Source organism: Carlito syrichta, unplaced genomic scaffold (genome assembly GCF_000164805.1).
Source record: "Carlito syrichta isolate Samal-C Ts95f unplaced genomic scaffold, Tarsius_syrichta-2.0.1 Scaffold273106, whole genome shotgun sequence".
In the NCBI taxonomy this organism is placed as follows: Eukaryota; Metazoa; Chordata; class Mammalia; order Primates; family Tarsiidae; genus Carlito; species Carlito syrichta.
In genome coordinates, this window is record NW_007217202.1 from 102,390 (window position 1) to 103,760 (window position 1,371).

General features: G+C 43.8%; 1 protein-coding gene across 1 annotated transcript in view; it reads left to right on the plus strand.

Moving 5' to 3' along the window:
* The first annotated feature begins 1,056 nt into the window (after positions 1-1,056).
* IRAK1BP1 (interleukin 1 receptor associated kinase 1 binding protein 1) overlaps positions 1,057-1,371 on the plus strand; it is a 23,008-nt gene continuing 22,693 nt past the window's right edge. Inside the window, exon 1 of the mRNA XM_021709677.1 lies at positions 1,057-1,360. Within this exon, the coding sequence (XP_021565352.1) occupies positions 1,057-1,360 (304 nt within the window). The remainder of the gene's footprint in view (positions 1,361-1,371) is intronic.

A 1,371-nucleotide genomic window follows, 5' to 3' on the forward strand; every position in this document is an offset into this window, starting at 1 on the left:
GTTCATTCTTCATTTTTCTTTCTGGATGTTTGTTTCTTTTGGTAAAAGCTCTCCAAATATTAACACTCTTAGCCCTTTATACACAGTAAATGTCACAAATATTTTTCCTAATTCACTTTCCCCTCCCTTCACTTATTTTGGTTTTGTTTTGCTTCATATACTGACATTCTTTTTAGTACAAATTTTCCAAACATTTCCTTTATGGTTGCTGCATTTTAAAGTATACTTAAGAAAGGCCTTCCCACCCCCAGAATTATATTTATAATTATCTACATTTTCTTCCAATTCTTTTTTTTTCTTTTTGGTCTCACTTGAATATTATTTTCAGTGTATGATGTAAGATACAGACTTCTTTAAATATAGCTTACCAATTTTTCCTGTATGTATATTTCAACCATTTCTCCCAGTGATGTGAATTATTTTATCATATCCTAAATACTTACACCCACTTAAAACTCTTAGTGCTTTCAGCTCATGACATTTATTCATTCAGTAGTTCATTCTGGAGTTATATTCTTCTACATTCACCATAAGGGGGAAAGAATTTTCCACTAAGTTTAAGAAACATTATTTGGGGTGTCCTGCATCATAAAGATGATGGGGGGAAAGTTTGTAAAGTTGGTTTCTAAGTTAAAACACCATTATATAATTGTTCTCCGCCAACAATAAACAAAATAAACATATACAAAATTATGTCAACGCACTGAAGAGCCAAACGAAGGGTGTGTGTGTGGAGGGGGGACCACCCAATTTAGTTGCATTACCCCACCAACCAAAAAAGAGAAGAAAAACGACAGAGAGGAAACCAAATGAGGACTGTCCGCTGGCGTCTTCGGGTTCCTCTTTCTTGTCCCCTTTTAAAATCAGTTGTTCAGAATTCTTGTTTCTCCCTCAGTTCTCTGGATAAAATTCAGGTCTAATGGGGGATGAGCGAGGAGGGTTATTTTTTTTTTTTTTGGATGCAGGATTTATTGGGAGGACAGGAAAGCTCCCCCAAGTGGGAGGGGACCCAAAGGGAGTGCCTTTGGAGGGCTGCTTTCGCAAGGTTTTGCAACGATGACTGTTCGGCGGTCAGAAGCGAGCCCACGATGGGGGAGGCTGAACTCCAGGGACGGGGGTCGCCCAGATCTCAGCTGGCAGACCCGGAGAAGTCTGTGGGGCCCGCGGCCCAAGCCACGTGCAGACGCAACGTCGAGGCCGAGGACACCAAAGCCGGGCTGCTGTCATGGGGGACCTAACCCTGGCCCCACGGTTTCCTTTCTGCTCTCTATGGGCACCTTCGGGCACAGAGACAGCGCGGAAGGGCGAGGCCGCACAGCCTGCCCGAGGCCGCCCGAAGCTCTGGGCCGACCGCGAACACGTGGCCCGCTC